We start from the raw sequence: 15,333 nt of genomic DNA on the forward strand, positions 1-15,333 counted from the left end.
CTGACGAACTGATGAGCCCATCACGTGTCTATATGATGATCAGCGATGTCGGATTCAGGCAACCATACTCATGAGATCCAGTTCTAATAGATCGATTGGTAGTATACCAAGTAACGGAGGTTCCTATCGAATTCTAGTAAGGTATTGACAGTTCCAAGACCTCTGTACGATCTCCGTTGCTAGCCTAGGGCATCATCTTCCCGCATCTTTAGGCGGCAACCGCCCCTGCCACTATCAACTGGCGCTGATCCCCGTCCCTACATCACTCCGCACTGTACTCACCACCCCATCTCATACTGGGCACAACCTCAAAAAAGATGAACCGACTATTTGGAACAAAAAACGCGGCTCCCAAGCCAACGCTTGACGATGCGATTTCCAAAGTAGGTCCCTTGCCGACTCTCTTAAACTACCCTCTCTACCTCTCCCCGCATGATCTAACACCCCGCCGTCACAAAGGTAGACAACCGCGTCGCGAGCATCGACGTCAAACTAGCCTCTCTCAACGCCGAGCTCTCAACCTACCAAGCCAAAATCGCCAAGATGCGCGACGGACCAGGCAAGAACGCCCTTCGCCAGAAGGCACTCAAGGTCCTGCAGCGCCGCAAACAGTACGAAGCCCAACGGGACCAGCTATCCCAGCAATCCTGGAACATGGAACAGGCAGGGATGATGCAGGATAACTTGAAGAACGTGATGACGACCGTTGACGCGATGAAGACGACGACCAAGGAGCTGAAGAAGCAGTATGGCAAGGTCGACATAGATAAGATCGAGCGCATGCAGGACGAGATGGCCGATCTGATGGATATCGGCAATGAGATCCAGGAGAGCATTTCGCGAGCGTATGATGTCCCCGAAGATGTGGATGAGGCGGAGCTCGATGCGGAGTTGGAGGCGCTGGGTGAGGAGTCCATGTTTGAGAGTGCGATGGGCGAGAGTGCCATGCCTAGCTTCATGCAGGATGAGGTGGCACCGCCGCAATTTATCGACGAGCCTCCGGAACAAGCCAAGGTCAAGGAGCCTGCTGGCGGTCTGGGCTAACACATGAATGGATTGACGATTGATATTCCGGAGCATGAAAGCACTGGCGTTTTGGGAATGTTCATTTCATTTTTTGTTTGTCTCTGCTGTACGAAACGCTCTCTCGATTTCGCATTCCATAACACTTGGGATGATATCCCGAAATCTGCATCTAAGTCTAAGTCTAAGTCTATGTCTAGTCTATGCCTAAGTCTATGTCTAATGTTATGTAAGTCAAGGCAACTGTGTATCAGGCCTTCCCCATTCCGACAAGAACCAGCAACGCCACGTTCATCACCGCGATCACCAACCAGATCAGGATGGCTAGCGCAGAAACCAGAAAGCTATTTCGCATTTTGACTCCTTCGGGCGGAATGTCCGCCTCGTCTCCGCCAACGCGATCAGATGGCACGGTCATATAACGGTTGCGACAGGTGAAATAGATCAACGGCGCCGTCACAAAGGGTAGAATCACGCTCAGTACTACTTGACTGGCGGTAAGGGTTTTGTCTAACCCATCTTTTCCCACAGCTGCTGCGATGATGATACTGGGAATGATGCTGATGGATCGAGTAATGAGTCTGCGAAGCCAGGGCCTGACGGTCCATTTCAGCATCCCCTCGCTCACCATTTGACCTGCCATAGTGCATACAATGCCCGCGGAAATGCCCGAGAGGAGCAGTGCCAGCGCAAAGATCAAGCCGGCAGCCGGAGCTATGGAACTGGATAGTAAGTCGTGGATTCCCCAAAGGTCAGCGTCGTCAGCGCCGGAACTCCCGTATAGAGAGGCACCGGCAACGATCAGGATGGAACTGTTTACAAAAAGAGCAAAGGTGAAAAGCGAGAGCGACAACTCAATGATCGAGTACTTCATGCAGCCTCGGATGGCGTGGATGGATGGCCTGTACTCGACCTCTCCGCCAGTGCTTCCAAGACAGACGGTCGGGTCGACGTATCCCTTTGTGACATCGAACTCCTTCAATCGCGGCTGGACAACACCACTGCCAAGAAATATGGAGTGAGGCATGACCGTAGCACCGAGAATACCGCAGCTCTGGTACAAACTGGATGGAAAATGAGCTTCAGTCAGTGCCTTAGACCTAACATAGCTTGCGCGGGAATCCACTCACCCCTTGGACTGTACTATGGCAGAAGATGGTAAATAGCCTCTGAACACATCGCGAACGGATTGTTCCTTGATAAGAGAAAGCTGTATACAGAAGCATATCACCACCCCCAGGACCAGTGCCATGACAAAATATTCAAAGAGTCGCAGCCCCCAGATGGATCCGTTGGGTCTATAGAAAATGAGAAGGAAGAGAACATCGGCGAGCGTGATGGCACATCCAGCGACCAGCGGAATTTTAAGAAGGAGGTTGAGAGCGATAGCTGAACCCACGACCTAGGCATAAAATCAGTCAGGACTTGGAGAGGGAAAGGACGTACAATCGAGCAGGAAGGCCATACCTCGGCAATGTCAGTCGCGACAATGGCGGCTTCTGACAAAAAGTACAGAATGTACACCAACCATTTAGGAAGATGTTCCCTACAGTTCTCCGCCAGGTTGAGACCGGTCACACTTCCAAGCTTGATACACAAAGACTGCAAGAAGATGGCGAAGAGATTGGACAGCAGGACAATGAAAAGCAGCGCATATCGGAACTCTGCACCAGCAGCCACATCGGTTGCATAATTTCCGGGATCAATGTAAGCAACAGCAATCAAGAACCCGGGGCCCACGAAGCGAGCAAACTTGGCAAGACTCTGCCCGACATGGAGAATATGGGAGGTCATTATTGAAGTGAAATCTGAATGACGGCGGGGTGATCCGACGTGACTCTGGGGATTTTCGTACCCAGAGGCAGCAGCGATCACTCCGCCTAGCGTCTTCGTCTCCACGATTTCGGATTCGGTACCATCTTGACAGTGTGGGTGAGAGTCTGTCTCCATGATGCCTTCTCCTGAGACGCCTCCCATTCCTGACGCATGCCTCCGGTGTACCTTGGAGTTGGCAATGCCATTGAGATCATTTCGAGTAGTTATATCTGCATTCAACGCGGGAGGATTCTGGTTCCAGCCCGGATGCTCAAGAGTGTCGTCGGTTCGTGAGGGACAATTCATCGCTGGGCAGTGGTGCAGATCGTGCAGGCATCAGACCAATTGCGGAAGCAAGATTGAGTATGCTTGACGCTCGTGCTTGGATATCAAAAGTGATTTATCTCATAGACGAATCTAGAATTGTCGGATATACGTCGGAATCAAAGTTGAGGACCTGCGGGGAAGAAAGCCCGAAAACTGCCCGATTGCGCTTGTTCGCTGTAGTAATGCGCATCAATATCCTACATCCACGAGGTTGACACAGGGAAATGATCAGAGGGATCAGCAGGATACAGCGAAGAATTTGGAATTTCTCGACACAAAAAGGTAGATAAAACTACAGCGTCAGGTCCACGATGACGGCATGGTGGCCTAGCCTTTGCATCAGATTTTTTAGTAATTTTTAGTAACGTCCGTCAGGGCCATACTAGGAACAATAAGGTTAAGGTCAAGCACAGAAGCCATGAGGCTCGATGCAACAAAGTAAGGTCGATAAAATATGCGGAACACTGAACCGACTGCAGTTAGTTGATATATCGATGGTACATATGTACTAGATAAAGAAGATTACTACTACAATGAGGGGAAGAAGTAGTAAGTAAGAGATCTACCACCATTGAGCCACCCCCGCGAACCAGAAGATCGCGCCGATGAAGCCTTGCCTTGGCGCCCGCATGTGGTTATGGTATCTATCATCACCTATCTCCTCACGCGCAGTGATTTGGAAATACAAAAGAGTCAAGAATTGAGATCGAAATCCAGAACATTGAGACTCGCGATGGGATTGGTGATGAGGTCAAAGAACGCGTGAATTATTGAGTATCATATTTAGTGGTGATGACGCGCTAGGATATCATCAGTCGCAAATCTCAATATACCGTCATCAGACAGATGATCTTATTGATAGATCATAACATAGTGACGACAGTCTCCAGTAACCTCGAGTGTATCTAGGTGGTTGGGATTAAGACAATCAATAATTGATCAATTATTGATCATCATCAACATCATTTTTTTTAGTTTTGACACGACTCTACCTTGGTTTGTCGAGTATTTAGATAGACTACTCCGTATTGATAAGTATTTCTCCCCCTCATGGTTGCCCCCAGCAACCTCACTGCCATTCTCTGTTTACTCCCTCCACCACCCTCGATTCCAGCCACTGTGCAACGGCGTTGGTGGATAAAGTTGGTGGATGAATGCTGCATGCGCCTGTTGGTCATCTTTTTCGACTCATCCGAGACTCTGCTCACTTCCGGGACTATCCACCTGGTGATCATTCGCTGTGCCATGCTGGTCTCGCTGTTCCTTTGATGTCCGCCGGCTTTTTATTACTTCCTGTTGTCTGCCCCCGTCGAGTCCTGACTTCAAGCAGATCTCACCTGCTCGCCAATGTCTTGCTTTTTTCCATCTTGCTCTGTCTTTCTGCTTGCTTGCAATTTGTGATTTTGTCGTTCTTGCTCTTGTGATTTCTTGTGCAAATTGCCATTTGAATTGTTGCATTACTTCTTCTCACCTGCGACCGGAGCATCCTCTCACCGTAAGTTTAAACTCGCATCTACCCGGCCCGGTAGAGGTTCGTCTTTGCATAATTTTATTTTGGAACATTACTGACCGCTGTCGTTATGCTTTGGCTAGTTTCTGGCCAAAGGCGATAGATATGGCTCCCAACATGCACGCCCCCGAGATCTTCGATGATGCCACCCGAAGTTCTACCAAACTTGGGTTCCGAGCGATTCTCTCCAAAGCTCATAGACGAAACCAATCTGCGGACGATGCTATCCCTCCAAAGATTTTTCCCAGGTCCACACCGGCAGAAAGCGCGTCTTGGTCCCCGGCCGACCAGGCCTACCCTGCTCTAAACCAACATCCGCTGGGTGAAAGAGCCCACAACCGGGATGCGGCAGATGGCCCTTCAATTCAGCAGAAGCCGTCTGAAAAGACAGGAAAAGCGGGTTTGCACAAGAAGACGAAGAGTACCGTGTCACTGAAATCGTTGAGAAACTACATGGAACGCAAGGAAAACAAGGCCAGCGGTGCGCAAGAGGACGAGTCGTTGGGTTGGAAGCCTAAGAAGGCAAAGTCGGCAAACAGCCTCAGTGCCATCCTGAAAAGATCACAGCGGGGACGGAAGGCCGGAGGATCAAAAGACATACGGGACAAAGAAAATCGAAGCCCCTCTGATCTGGTGGACAGCATGCCATCTCCTGTCTGGAACCCGTACGGATCCGACTCCTTTCACAACCAGACTGGAGTGCCACAGTCCCCAAATAAGCGCCGAACATTGCAAGAAGAAGTTTCGCTGTACACGCCCAAAGGCTATGGCCCAGCGCAACAGCGAAATTTTTATGATCACCATCAGCCCTCTCTCGCTAATCGCTCCGATGCCAAGCCTCGTCCGAAATCTGATAATCTTTCAGGAAATCGAAAGTTAAGGGAGGCACTGGGTAGTATCCAAACAGTGCCGTCTGACAAACCAATTGCCGTTGATCAGCCTGAGACTGAGTCCCAGCGAGGCCAAGGGAGACCTCGTATGTCAAGGTCAGAATCGCACTCAGAGCCTGAGATGAAGCCAGATGCGAGCCCGAAGAAACCATCGCGCGTGCAGGCGGCAATCTCTGCCTTCAACGCGAAGGAGAAAGAAGCAGAAGTACAACGACGCTTGAATCCCAAGGACCTGGAAAGCGAATTCGAGAAGCTCCTTGTGAGTTGGCCTAAGAAGAACTACTGTCGTCGGGGACGCACATGCTGACTGGTGATATAGGATGCGCGGAACATTCCCCACAATATGAGGGATAAAATGAGGGCGTTGGACACTAGCATCAAGGCTGACTTTATTCAAAAGGATAGAGCAGAGAACAACACCCCACAGAGCGCGGCTCCTTCCTCGGCCACTGATAGCACTGGTCGCCGAGGTCGCAAAAGCGAGTCGAAGGATGAGCGCCAGAGTCATGACGGAAAAGGGTCGCGATCGAGATCCAGGAGTCGCGGCTTTACCTTTTCTAAAGGCGGCTCCTCACCTGGGAAAAAACAGCGGCCTGAAAGCGGAAGCTTCTATCGGCGTCCAAAGTCTGTGGATTTGTCGCAACCGGCGAGTCTCGCAAAAATCCTGACACCAGCGACGTCCACCGTGTCTCTCTCTGCTACAGCCAGTCGCGACACTGCTGCCGATCCATCGGACTTTGTCCACTATCTACGCGAGATACAAAAGCCTGAGATGATCGAGATTGGTAAGATACACAAGCTTCGTATCCTATTGCGCAATGAGACCGTCAACTGGGTTGATACGTTCATTGCCGATGGCGGTATGGACGAAATTGTCCAGTTGCTTTACAGGATAATGAAAGTTGAATGGCGGTACGTTTCTGCGGCCCAGTCTGACGTCTTTATGCCCAAATACTGATTTCTTTGTCAGGGAGGAACATGAGGACACTTTGCTTCATGAAACCCTTTTGTGCCTGAAGGCTCTCTGCACAACTTCAGTCGCATTGAAGCACCTGACCAAAATTGAAGCTGAACTCTTCCCAGCATTGTTGAAGATGTTGTTTGATGAGGAAAAGAAAGGACCGAGCGAATACACCACTCGCAGCATTATCATGAATCTCCTTTTCACTCAGCTTGCTACCGCCTCCTCGGACGAGATGGCAACAGCATGCGCCTCACGGATCCTTTCTTACTTGCAGGATCCAAGTCCCCGGAAGAAAACCAACCGCTCTCGTTCATTGCCAATATCTACCAGTCTCGCCCTTATCGAGTGTGGTGTAAGGAAGTCAGCAATGTAACCAAAGAGGTGTTTTGGATTTTTCTTCATCATCTCAATGTCGTCCCCATCGTCAAGTCCGACAAATCGCCATCAGGACTGGAGCAACAGACGTTCCGAGAGCGTCATTTTCCGGCACCTAGACCGCCTGTCCCCGCTGCGCCGTATGTAGGTGGGGTTGAATGGGATGCCACCAATTATCTCGCAGCGCATCTTGACCTCATGAACGGCCTCATTGCATGTATGCCGTCTATCGAAGAACGCAACAAGTTGCGATCAGAACTCCGCGCTTCCGGGTTCGAGAAGGTAATGGGCGGTAGTCTGAGAACATGCAAGGAGAAATTTTACTCCTCCGTCCACGATTGTCTCCGGACATGGACTGCAGCTGCTGTTGAGGATGGATGGCCGTACACATTCGTTCGGGAAGGTCCGCCTCGGCCGGAACCTGGATCCCCTGCTAAGTCCCCAGTCAAGGCCGGAGGTGGTAGCCCTAAGAAGGGTATCCTTGACGAAAAGCCTCCCAGGTTGGAGCTTGCACTGGACCTACCTTCCAACAATCGAGTTTCTCAGAAGGGGGATAATCTGGGCAATTGGCTGTGACAAGCTCATTTGGTGTTACGGCATGCCAATTCATATATCTGGCGATCTGCTTTCGTGAGTTTTGATGTCTTGATTCAATAACTCATCGACTTTCTGTGAAGTCAACTCCATCATCCGATCATGACCCGGCGTTCTAGGTCCTGCTTTTCTGTTGCTGTTACTCTCTGCTGCCTCTTTCCCCCCTCTCATGAGAACTCCCGTCCCTCGTTATCCTTCATCTGGGCTTGCTGGTTTTGTCTTATTGGAGTAATTGGATACTGAAAGGCGTTGGCATTTCTTTGGCGTTTTGGGCGCATCTGTCAGCTGAACTACGGCCATGGCGACACGACTTTTAATGAAGCAACAGGGCCAACATGATGAGATTTCTCCTTTTTTCCTTCTCAAACATATTTTCAGACGACAGTCAACTCTTATGAATTGTTCTCTTTTGGACGTGCAACTCATAGTTCAGATTGACACTGACCAAGTCAGAGAAGTATAGCAGAGGTTTCAAGCTTGTCAGGTAGGGAGTTGCCATGCTTCGGTAGTCTTTGCAGATAGTACATTGTTTCATGCATATGGTACAATTATTATATACAGCAGCCTTAGAGTGATCATCGGCTTTGGACAAGCGAGATTGCCAACCGGTCTTCTATTGGTGATGTCTATTCCTGAGCAGTATCGTCAGCTTTCCTGGCAGGGCGTGGAGGCGGCGGAGTAGAGAAAGTATCCTTAAGGCCGGAAAAGAACGCCCGTCGAATCTGTTTTTGTAGTTCAAGCAGGTTAGCCACACCTCTCAGTACTATATCAATACGAGGGAAACGCCCACCTCATCGAACGGACTTCCCCTCTCATCCCACTCCATAAACAGCAAAGCATATATCAAAACAACTACAAGAGACAGACAACATTAGCGCTATCCTTTCCTTTCTATCTTTTCCCCGAACCAAGACAGGAAACTTACATCCAATTACCCCCCACTGAATCAACTTGGTCACCTTGACCCACTTAGGCCGAGCAAACTTGAGCGCCGCGCGCCGTCGGTACTTGCGCTCGAGCCGGAACTGGTGCTTCGGGGAAAGCTTGGACATATCTGGGGGCCATTGGCGCTTTGGCTTGTAGGGGCTGTAGTAGGGGCCGGTTCGCCGTCGAGGGGTGGTTCCGGTGGGATTGTGTGGTCGGTGTCGGGTTTCGAGGTGAGGCGGAATGGGGATGATGAGACGGGGGCTGAGTGGGAGAATGCTCGGGACAGAGCTGGTTGTGAGAGAGGACTCGGGATCTGCTCAATGATGGTTAGAAAGCGGAATGACGAGAGGAGGGATAAGGAAGATCGTACACTGCATGTTGGTCGGGATGGCCTTAATGAGGAGGATTGAATGTGGATTGATCGGGAGGGGATGCGCGTGCGGCTGTTGCCAGGCTGCGCAGTATCTTGGAGCGCATGATGCAGTTGTTACGGGAGGTGAAGCGGAGGAGATTGGTGAACTATTGTCTGTTGAGATCTTGTGGAGGTAGCCGGGACTTTTTTTGATCTTGGATACGATGCGGAGAGAAAAGCGTCGGGGATTCCACCGCCGACTCTCCGCTCGGAGTTGACACTTGATCTAGAGAGGTATAGAGTGGTCAATTCTAAGTGTCGTTTATGATACTCTGATAAATCATTGAAAGAAAGTTGAATTGAGGAAGCTTCAACTAGAGAAGCTTCAACTAGAAGACTAATATGCAGCAGTAACATCATCTGTATGTGTTGTATGTCTCAAACATGAAGTATGCTAAGTTCAGAGTATTCCAATATCATATTTTCAGGTACCATCACAACAAGACTTCAACTTTGGCAGTAATACTAGTTATCTAGATAATAGAATATAATAACGATTGCTCTCAAAGTAGCATAAATAAGGATAAGATGGCGTTCACAAGACCAGGGTATAATCATATATCTACGGCGGACTATTTGTACATAAGGAACTTTTCATATCGAAATAGCTGAGAAACTCGGATCAAATGACGACAGAAGCTTCCATAAGCATCATTAGATATTATTATTGCCTAGGCTCAAGACACAAGAGAAGATCATCTGCAGTCTCCTGCCACTCTCATCTGCTGATGGATGATTCTTCACATGAAAATCAAGAGACACACTCGTCGCCGGAATCCCGTGACTCTGGTTTCTTAGCCGGAACAACATTGATGCGGCTGGACCTCGGTACTTTCACAGGTTTTGGATACACGAACACTGCAAAGGGTAACAAGACCGAGAGACTTGGTGATTACTCCACGTTGGGTTTTCTGGGGTTATAAAGGGGACTCCCCAGTTTAGCATCTCTTTCGTATCCCATACTTTTTGAAGAGCTCTACTTTGTTGTCCTTTGGTCTCTTTTCATATACCCTTGGTTTATATTGACGTCATCATGTCTTCTGGTAAGTCGGATACTCTTTCAGCTCGGTCGACTAAAGATAGTACTGATTACTGACTGCGTTGGGGATTCGCAGCTCAACAGCGTCTTTCTCAGGTCTCCTCCCACTTCACGTCGGGAGGCAAGAAGGGTGTCGCCGCCGTCACCGAGAAGCATCCCGATGATATCGTTGTCACATGTGCCCTGCGTACTGCCCTGACCAAGGGTGGCAAGGGTGGTTTCAAGGATACCGCTGCCGCTGATCTGTTGGCCGGTGTCTTCAAGGGCGTTATCGACCGCAGTGGCATCGACCCTAAGGTCGTGGAAGATGTTGCTGTTGGCTCCGTCCTTGCCCCTGGTGGCGGTGCCACTGAGTTCCGTGCTGCTGCCCTTGTTGCCGGCTTCCCCGAGTCGACTGCTGTCAAGAGCTTGAACAGACAGTGCTCCAGTGGTCTTCAGGCCATTGTGGACATTGCAAACGCGATCAAGTCCGGTATGATTGAAGTTGGTATTGGTGCAGGCGTGGAGAGCATGTCCTCTCAGTACGGGTAAGTCGAACCGGTTTTGTTTTTGCAATGCGGCGAAAAAAGCCCGAACGCTGACAAACTTTCGTTCCATAGACCTGGCGCCGTTACAGAGTTCTCTGAGCTCCTCGAGAGCCACCCCGAGTCCGCCAACTGCAAGGTCCCCATGGGTGTCTTGTCGGAACAGATGGCTAAGGACCGTAACATCTCTCGCGCCGTCCAAGATGCTTTCGCTGCCTCTTCATACCAGAAGGCCGTCAAGGCTCAGAAGGCCGGTCTCTTCAACGAGGAGATTGTTCCTCTCCAGGTCAAGTGGACTGATCCCAAGACCGGCGAGGAGAAGACCATTACCGTCAAGGCCGACGATGGCATCCGTGACGGCATCACCGCCGAGTCGCTCGGCAAGATCCGTCCTGCTTTCGCCAAGGATGGTTCCATCCACGCCGGTAACGCCTCTCAGATCTCCGACGGTGCTGCTGCCGTCCTGCTGATGAAGCGTTCCACCGCTGAGCGCCTCGGCCAGAAGATCATCGGCAAGTATGTTGCCGCCAGCGTTGTCGGTGTCAAGCCCCTGCTCATGGGTATCGGCCCCTGGAAGGCCATCCCCGTCGCCCTTGAAAAGGCTGGTATCACCAAGGACGAGGTCGACATCTACGAGATCAACGAGGCCTTCGCTTCCCAGTGTGTGTGGTGTGTCAACGAGCTTGGCCTGCCCCAGGAGAAGATCAACCCCAAGGGAGGTGCTATCGCCTTTGGCCACCCTCTTGGCTGCACCGGTGCTAGACAGATTAGCACCCTTTTCACAGAGCTGAAGCGCACCAACAAGAAGGTCGGTGTCACCAGCATGTGTGTGGGTACGGGTATGGGCATGGCCGCCGTCTGGGTCGCCGAATAAACAAAAGAAGGAATGAGCTGGTTTCATTGCTTTTCTTCTCTGCATTTCTTTGTATAGCGATGACATATATATCATGTTACCACCTTTCTTGATTGTATTGAATACTTGTTCGAATACCAATGGCATGATGGTCCACCATTGATATGATAGCTCGTCCTATATATAACCCCTCTTGATACCTCCCTGGGAATTTCTCAAGTATTGGTACGGAACTGCTTGAACGCATGAGAGACATCCATCCCCTGCGACACGGCGTCTTTGGCCTTGTCATCCATGGCGACTAATTTCGGCATCAGTTCCAGCACCCGATCCAGCAGCTCTTGAGGAATAGCAACCACGCCTTCCAGAGGATCACAAAAAATAATATCGCCCTGTAAACAACATCAGCATCACCATCCACACCCACTTCCTACCTACAGAAAACCATACTGGGGAAACAGTCACACCCCCACATCAACCGGCACATCCCTCGCCCCCGGCTTCGCCTCAGCACCCGACCCAACAGTCGACGTCCCCTTCGCCCAAACCTACATCAATCAGCCCCAACACCCGCAATCCAGAATTGGGGAAGGACACAAACCGGCAGCTTGCACTCATTAATCTCCGCCAGATCCCGCACGCGCCCGTTCACCAGCACCCCGCGCACACCGAGGACCTTCATCCGCACGGCCATGATTCCGCCGAGGACGGCGCAGTGCTGATCCGCGGGCTGCTCGAGCACGGCGATGGTGCCTGGCTTGGCGAAGTCGACCCAGTGCGTGCCTGATGGGAAGCCGTGGGAGTCCTCCGGTTCTGCACTTGGTGGGTTGTGGTCGTCCTTGGAGATGAACTTGAAGGTAGATGCTGGGGCGATGATTTTGGGTTGTATTGCGTTGCGGCCAATGGTGGGGGAGAAGGGGGCTGGGGTGATCTTGTTAGCTTCGCTTACCGAGGAGAGTACTGGTAAGACGGAGATTGATGCTAGAGCGAGAGCTCCTTACTGAAGTCGGCCAGGTGCCCTGCTCGGGCGGCTGTTCCTGCTGGGGGTTTCTGTAGTTTGAGGAGAGCATCTGATACCTGGATTTTGGGTGGTTAGCGGAAGCTTCCTAGAGATCTAGAGTGATGATAGTAATTTGGGATCATACATCGCATGCAGAGTATTTCTGCAATTCGGTCAGTTTCTGTTCGATCGAGCTGGACATGGTGCGTCTTGGATGGGAGGATGGGACGTGGAATGGGTTGAAGATCAGTCGTGGTCGACGAGCAGGATGGGAAGGAAGAATTTCAAAGATAGCACGGTTCCGCGACACGAAGTTCATGGAAGTCGGCCAGGTACGATTTCCAAAGTATGAGTGAGATCGTGTTGGGATGGAGAGATTCGGAGATTGGGTCAGTGTAGATGCGACGTCCGTTTGTCCGCTGCTCGGAACAGTCTTCTTGCTGAGAACGTCTTTACTTGAGCTGCATTATTTTGTATACAATATGGCTATGTGCTCTGAACCTTTGGAATAAAAATAGAGGGTAGTTTCTAGCAGAGACTAGTTACATCAAAGCATTCATCGTCAGATGTCTCTCAGTCCTGACACGGACAGCCGAGGATCTGATAAACCAACATTATCATCATCTAGAATCAAGGTACTTCTGTGCAAAGGATCCATGATATCATCCAAGACTACATTAGGAAACATGTCTCGGTCCGAATACCGAGTACCTATCCACGGACAGACTGTCATGTCCATTCGATATCGATCTACATCATCCGTCCTTAATACATTCATTTCTCATTCTGCCGCGGGGTTAAACGCGGGGAAAGCAGAACTATAGAGGCACCGTCAATGCGATTGCTCTACAAGCATCGCATTTTTTGCTAAAAGCATCAAACAAATATTGTTTGAATCATACTAACCAATTATTTTGAAACACTCGTCTCTTGCCAATAGAATATCTTCTCCCAACCATATCGGCTCGCCTCAACTCGCCAACCCGATGGGTGGACCTTGGCGCCAAATCTGGAATTGCTCATCTGACAAATAATCGCTTTGTAATGACCAACTCTGAATACGAGACCATCTTGGCCTTGTATATTTATGTAAATAAGATAGTCTTCTTCCTCGTGGTCTGGTAGATCATCGCACCCATCATGGCGTCGCCACCGTCTACGTATACTCCCGATCAGATAGAGGCCTACCTGCAGCGCATCAAGTACGCCGACTCCGCCAGCACATCCGGAATCACCAGGCACCAACATCTCCAGCAATGCATCGAGAAAGATCCGCTGGCCGCATTGACCGAGCTGCAGAGGCGGCATCTGGGCGCCATCCCCTGGGGAAATTCCGGTCTGCATTACTCCCAACTCCGCGCCATCTCCATCCATCCAACATGTGTTTTTGAAAAGTTGGTCATTCGCAAACTAGACGGGTACTGCATGGAAAACACCAACCTGCTTTATGTCGTCCTACGGTCGTTGGGGTATCAGGTCTATCCCACGGGAGGCCGAGTTAGTCGCGCGGCAGCGGCTGGGAACAATGCGGCGGTTGGATATCTGGCGCTGTATGTACCTAGATCTCCTAAATCTATAAGAGTCGCATTCGCTGACGAAGGGCGCAGTGGACATATGGTTCTGATCGTGACCATTGACGGCCAGAAGTACATGGTAAGGTGTTTCCCGCTGAGAATCTCATCGCGGACAGCTACTAACTGAGCTCGCAAAAGGTCGACGTTGGATTCGGCGGCAATGGCCCTACCAGTCCGTTGCCAATGAAGGAAAACGAGGTTGCTATCTGTATTGCACCCAGCGAGATGCGCCTGATCAAGGACAGCATCCCCGACTTCGTCGACAAGAGCCAGAAGCTCTGGATCTACCAGGTCAGGCATAACCCGGAAAGCGAATGGATACCGATGTACTCCTTCTCGGAAGTTGAATTCCTGCCACAGGACTTTTCAGTGATGAACTTTGCGACAAGCAAGCAGCCGACCAGCTGGTTTACCCAGGCTTTTGTCTGCACCAAGGTGATTCTGAGTGAGGACGGACTCGAACCCCGAGGTATATATGTGATGATAGGAAAAGAAGTCAAGAAAAGGCTGGGTAAGGAGACAGAAGTTGTGGCCACACTAGCAAACGAAAATGATCGGAGACAAGCACTGGCGAAGTATTTCGGTATGCACTTCCAGGACTGTGACGTTGAAGGAATACAGGGCTTGAGCTCCCAGATCAAATAGAATTCTTTTTGACATATGAAAACTAGCTTTGCAGCGTTCCGCTTGCCCAGTGATATTGTACAAAAGATGTTGCTCTAGGACCGTAGCGTGGATATTGATTTAGGAAAAGCAAGCGAACACAAGCTAAAACAAATGGTGTAAAGACATGACGTGGAGACACGTTGCCGTGACTTAGAAAATCCGTTTCTCAAGCTGTAAAGAAGTGAGCATCTCGCATTCAACCACAAATAAACGCATCGAGCTGACGATATGACATACCTTCCATGGGTTGCTGACATCGAATCCCTTTGGCGCTACGGCATTGCCTGACTGGCCTCGTAAAGTTCCTGTGATTCTCAAGTCTCTTTCCATCACTATGGCAGATATATATCGTCAGTTTCCGGAGCCTCGTCTGGGCAAACAAGGAGAAATATTGCAAGCATTGCAAGCGGTAGGTCACGCACTTTGCTAGATGGATATTAGCCTTGGTCACTCGGTCACAAGCCACAGGTGAAGAAGCACTTACTCTGTCCCACAGATCCTTGTTCCACCGCGCCTTTTTCCCTTCGTTTCCCAAGTACTTAGCAGCAGTGAGGCCGGCACCGGTCACGCCGAACATCTGTCACGATCCATCAGTAACTCGTGCTGGCATGCTCGGGGTTGCGGATACACACAGCGATGATGATCCCATAGGGGATGAGGGCTTCGAAAGGGACACCCATTTTGCGAATTACAAATCCTCAAGTCGTTGCAAGGTCAGAAAAAGCCTCGAAGAGATCGAGCCAGGTGTCAACGGACAGATTCAATTGCGAAAAAGCAGACCAGAATGATCCCCGGCGTCGTTTCTTGTGCCCGCTTGATGCCGCCGACGTCGAGGTCTGG

General features: G+C 50.4%; 9 protein-coding genes across 9 annotated transcripts; 4 read left to right on the top strand and 5 right to left on the bottom strand.

Moving 5' to 3' along the window:
* Nucleotides 1–317: 317 nt before the first annotated feature.
* P174DRAFT_432064 (putative SNF7 family protein (Cta1)) lies at nucleotides 318–1,044 on the top strand (the record flags this gene model as incomplete). Its single annotated transcript, XM_024825729.1, has 2 exons — nucleotides 318–383; nucleotides 460–1,044. 2 exons carry the CDS (start codon nucleotides 318–320, stop codon nucleotides 1,042–1,044), a joined length of 651 nt encoding a protein of 216 aa, XP_024681269.1.
* A 229-nt stretch (nucleotides 1,045–1,273) lies between these two features.
* On the bottom strand, nucleotides 1,274–3,144 carry P174DRAFT_391125 (NRAMP family metal ion transporter; the record flags this gene model as incomplete). Its single annotated transcript, XM_024823506.1, has 3 exons — nucleotides 1,274–2,087; nucleotides 2,154–2,425; nucleotides 2,491–3,144. 3 exons carry the CDS (start codon nucleotides 3,142–3,144, stop codon nucleotides 1,274–1,276), a joined length of 1,740 nt encoding a protein of 579 aa, XP_024681270.1.
* A 1,190-nt stretch (nucleotides 3,145–4,334) lies between these two features.
* Nucleotides 4,335–4,668, bottom strand: P174DRAFT_442545 (uncharacterized protein). Its single transcript, XM_024827601.1, has one exon. The coding sequence runs from the start codon at nucleotides 4,621–4,623 to the stop codon at nucleotides 4,354–4,356; it is 270 nt and encodes an 89-aa protein (XP_024681271.1). The 5' UTR covers nucleotides 4,624–4,668; the 3' UTR covers nucleotides 4,335–4,353.
* Nucleotides 4,335–7,480, top strand: P174DRAFT_504795 (uncharacterized protein; the record flags this gene model as incomplete). The annotated part of the gene is made up of 5 exons (XM_024831226.1): nucleotides 4,335–4,660; nucleotides 4,759–5,824; nucleotides 5,885–6,477; nucleotides 6,536–6,881; nucleotides 6,911–7,480. The coding sequence occupies exons 2-5, from the start codon at nucleotides 4,781–4,783 to the stop codon at nucleotides 7,478–7,480; spliced, it is 2,553 nt and encodes an 850-aa protein (XP_024681272.1). The 5' UTR covers nucleotides 4,335–4,660; nucleotides 4,759–4,780.
* Nucleotides 7,481–8,124: 644 nt separating this feature from the next.
* On the bottom strand, nucleotides 8,125–8,802 carry P174DRAFT_421728 (uncharacterized protein; the record flags this gene model as incomplete). The annotated part of the gene is made up of 4 exons (XM_024824976.1): nucleotides 8,125–8,220; nucleotides 8,289–8,350; nucleotides 8,424–8,738; nucleotides 8,796–8,802. The coding sequence occupies 4 exons, from the start codon at nucleotides 8,800–8,802 to the stop codon at nucleotides 8,125–8,127; spliced, it is 480 nt and encodes a 159-aa protein (XP_024681273.1).
* A 1,068-nt stretch (nucleotides 8,803–9,870) lies between these two features.
* On the top strand, nucleotides 9,871–11,274 carry P174DRAFT_421729 (3-ketoacyl-coA thiolase peroxisomal A precursor; the record flags this gene model as incomplete). Its single annotated transcript, XM_024824977.1, has 3 exons — nucleotides 9,871–9,880; nucleotides 9,953–10,403; nucleotides 10,476–11,274. 3 exons carry the CDS (start codon nucleotides 9,871–9,873, stop codon nucleotides 11,272–11,274), a joined length of 1,260 nt encoding a protein of 419 aa, XP_024681274.1.
* Nucleotides 11,275–11,468: 194 nt separating this feature from the next.
* On the bottom strand, nucleotides 11,469–12,572 carry P174DRAFT_421730 (RraA family protein; the record flags this gene model as incomplete). The annotated part of the gene is made up of 5 exons (XM_024824978.1): nucleotides 11,469–11,645; nucleotides 11,721–11,801; nucleotides 11,855–12,174; nucleotides 12,255–12,330; nucleotides 12,399–12,572. 5 exons carry the CDS (start codon nucleotides 12,570–12,572, stop codon nucleotides 11,469–11,471), a joined length of 828 nt encoding a protein of 275 aa, XP_024681275.1.
* Nucleotides 12,573–13,373: 801 nt separating this feature from the next.
* On the top strand, nucleotides 13,374–14,609 carry P174DRAFT_442550 (arylamine N-acetyltransferase family protein). The gene is made up of 3 exons (XM_024827602.1): nucleotides 13,374–13,803; nucleotides 13,861–13,906; nucleotides 13,966–14,609. The coding sequence occupies exons 1-3, from the start codon at nucleotides 13,394–13,396 to the stop codon at nucleotides 14,470–14,472; spliced, it is 963 nt and encodes a 320-aa protein (XP_024681276.1). The 5' UTR covers nucleotides 13,374–13,393; the 3' UTR covers nucleotides 14,473–14,609.
* A 298-nt stretch (nucleotides 14,610–14,907) lies between these two features.
* On the bottom strand, nucleotides 14,908–15,173 carry P174DRAFT_421732 (NADH dehydrogenase [ubiquinone] 1 alpha subcomplex subunit 1; the record flags this gene model as incomplete). The annotated part of the gene is made up of 3 exons (XM_024824979.1): nucleotides 14,908–14,919; nucleotides 14,978–15,070; nucleotides 15,126–15,173. The coding sequence occupies 3 exons, from the start codon at nucleotides 15,171–15,173 to the stop codon at nucleotides 14,908–14,910; spliced, it is 153 nt and encodes a 50-aa protein (XP_024681277.1).
* Nucleotides 15,174–15,333: the final 160 nt, after the last annotated feature.

The sequence above is a fragment of the Aspergillus novofumigatus genome (genome assembly GCF_002847465.1).
Source record: "Aspergillus novofumigatus IBT 16806 chromosome Unknown P174scaffold_5, whole genome shotgun sequence".
NCBI classification, from domain to species: Eukaryota; Fungi; Ascomycota; class Eurotiomycetes; order Eurotiales; family Aspergillaceae; genus Aspergillus; species Aspergillus novofumigatus.

Bases quoted from the DNA above. Each gene is read 5' to 3' on its own strand.
- P174DRAFT_442545 (XM_024827601.1), bottom strand. From the start codon at position 4,623: ATGCAACAATTCAAATGGCAATTTGCACAAGAAATCACAAGAGCAAGA.
- P174DRAFT_442550 (XM_024827602.1), top strand. From the start codon at position 13,394: ATGGCGTCGCCACCGTCTACGTATACTCCCGATCAGATAGAGGCCTAC. The intron at 13,804-13,860 runs GTATGTACCTAG...CGAAGGGCGCAG, and splicing joins GCGGTTGGATATCTGGCGCT to TGGACATATGGTTCTGATCG. The intron at 13,907-13,965 runs GTAAGGTGTTTC...AGCTCGCAAAAG, and splicing joins TTGACGGCCAGAAGTACATG to GTCGACGTTGGATTCGGCGG.